The sequence below is a fragment of the Uloborus diversus genome, unplaced genomic scaffold (assembly GCF_026930045.1).
Source record: "Uloborus diversus isolate 005 unplaced genomic scaffold, Udiv.v.3.1 scaffold_351, whole genome shotgun sequence".
Lineage (NCBI taxonomy): Eukaryota > Metazoa > Arthropoda > Arachnida > Araneae > Uloboridae > Uloborus > Uloborus diversus.
In genome coordinates, this window is record NW_026558518.1 from 101,431 (window position 1) to 103,408 (window position 1,978).

Genomic DNA, 1,978 nt, shown 5'->3' on the forward strand with positions numbered 1-1,978 from the left:
AATGCGGCTTTTCGCCAGTGTGAGTTCTCGAATGCTCTTCCAAACCTGCGTTTTGAGGAAATGCTCTGCGACAATGTTCTCACGAGTATCGATTTTCGCCAGCGTGGACTTTCAAATGCCGTAGTAGATTTGAAGAGTCAGAAAATGCCTTCGAGCAATAATCACACGAAAATGCCTTTTCGCCTGTACGATCCCTCATAAGTGCCTTTGAGAGTGAAGCATATGAAAAAATGTTTTTGAATAGTAGTCACACGAAAACCTTTTTTTTTTTTTTTGCCAGTAAGGAGTTTTATTTGTTGCTTCAAGAACTCGGGTCGAGAGAAGGTCTTTGAGCAATATTCAATTCACACAAACTTTGTTTCCACCGGCGAAATGGATGTCCACGTGTTTTGGCAAGCTTGAAGCATCAAAATATGCGAGAGGGCAGTAGTCGCATGAATATGATCTTACACCAGTATGAGATCTCATATGTCTTTTTAGGTGTGAAGATGTCAGAAATGCTTTTGCACATCGCCAGAATGAAGTCTCATATGTCTCCTTAGAGTTGAAGATAACGAAAATGTTTTTGAACAATACTCGCACGAATACGGTTTTTCGCCAGTATGAACTCGCAAATGTGCTTTTAATTGCCATGGCGTGGAAAAGGCCTTCGGGCAATATTCACACGAAAATGGTTTTTCTCCACTGTGAACGCTCGCATGTCTTTTCAGGTCTGCAGAACTAGAAAATGTTTTTGAACAACATACACACGAAAATAGTTTTTCTCTGGTATGAACTCTCGCATGTGCTCTTAGGTACCAAGATGACGAAAATGATTTTGAACAGTGCTCACACGAATGTGCTTTTTCGCCAGTATGAACTGTCAAATGTGCTTTTAATTTTGATGATGTTACAAATGCTTTTGAACAGTGTTCACACGAATGCGGTTTTTTGCCGATGTGGGTTTTTACATGCCTTCTCAGGTCTAAAGCTTCAGAAAATGCGTTTGAACAATGTTTACAAGAAAAAGGTTTTTCTCCAGTGTGAACTCTCACATGTTTTTTTAGGTATGAAGGTGTCGAAAATGCCTTTAAACAATATTCACACGAAAATGATCTTTCTCCGGTGTGAACTTTCGCGTGTCTTGTTAGGTCGTAAGCCACAGAAAATGCTTTTGAACAATATTCACACGAAAATGGTTTTTCTCCAGTGTGAACTCTCGCATGTCTTCTTAGGTCAGAAGAATTAGAAAATGCTTTTGAACAAAATTCACACGAAAATGGTTTCTCTCCGGTGTGAACTCTCGCATGTGTTCTTAGGTACGAAGATGTTGAAAATGTTTTTGAACAATATTCACACGAAAATGGTCTTTCTCCAGTGTGAACTCTCGCATGTTTTCTCAGGGCTGAAGCCGTAGAAAACGCTCTTGAACAACATTCACACGAAAATGGTCTTTCTCCGGTGTGAACTCTCGTATGTGTTCTTAGATCTGTAGCCGTAGAAAATGCTTTTGAACAATATTCACACGAAAATGGTCTTTCTCCGGTATGAACTCTCGCATGTTTTCTCAGGCCTGAAGCCGTAGAAAATGCTTTTGAACAACATTCACACGAAAATGGTTTTTCTACACTGTGAACTCTGCCATGCTTTCTCAGGTCTGAAGCCGCAGAAAATGCTTTTGAACAACAATCACACGAAAATGGTTTATCTCCGGTGTGGACTCTCCTGTGCTTCTTTAAGAGGGAAGCACGAGAAAATATCTTTGAACAATATTCACATGAATATTGTTTTTTACCACCATGGATTTTTAACTCATAACTCATTGCTAGAGTAAAAATATGCTTGTGCAACAAATGTCAATTGATAAAATTAATGAGCATGGTTCTTGCAAATTCACACTGCCGTTCAACAAGCTTCAATAATGTTCTTGAAAAACAATAAAGTAGTTTAAAAAAAAAAAAAAATGCTCCATACTATTGCCCCTTCTTAGATGTTTTAG

The 1,978-nt window shown here is 38.8% G+C and overlaps 1 protein-coding gene across 1 annotated transcript; it reads right to left on the reverse strand.

Moving 5' to 3' along the window:
* Window positions 1–491: 491 nt before the first annotated feature.
* LOC129233349 (zinc finger protein 679-like) lies at window positions 492–1,372 on the reverse strand. Its single transcript, XM_054867389.1, has 3 exons — window positions 1,339–1,372; window positions 1,087–1,234; window positions 492–720 (listed from the first exon to the last, which is right to left on the reverse strand). Exons 1-3 carry the CDS (start codon window positions 1,370–1,372, stop codon window positions 492–494), a joined length of 411 nt encoding a protein of 136 aa, XP_054723364.1.
* Between the last annotated feature and the right edge of the window lie 606 nt (window positions 1,373–1,978).

Bases quoted from the DNA above. Each gene is read 5' to 3' on its own strand.
- LOC129233349 (XM_054867389.1), bottom strand. From the start codon at position 1,372: ATGCGAGAGTTCACACTGGAGAAAGACCATTTTC. The intron at 1,235-1,338 runs GTGTGAATATTG...TTTGTTCAAAAG, and splicing joins ACTGGAGAAAGACCATTTTC to CATTTTCTAATTCTTCTGAC. The intron at 721-1,086 runs GTGTGAATATTG...AACATTTTCTAG, and splicing joins ACCGGAGAAAGATCATTTTC to TTCTGCAGACCTGAAAAGAC.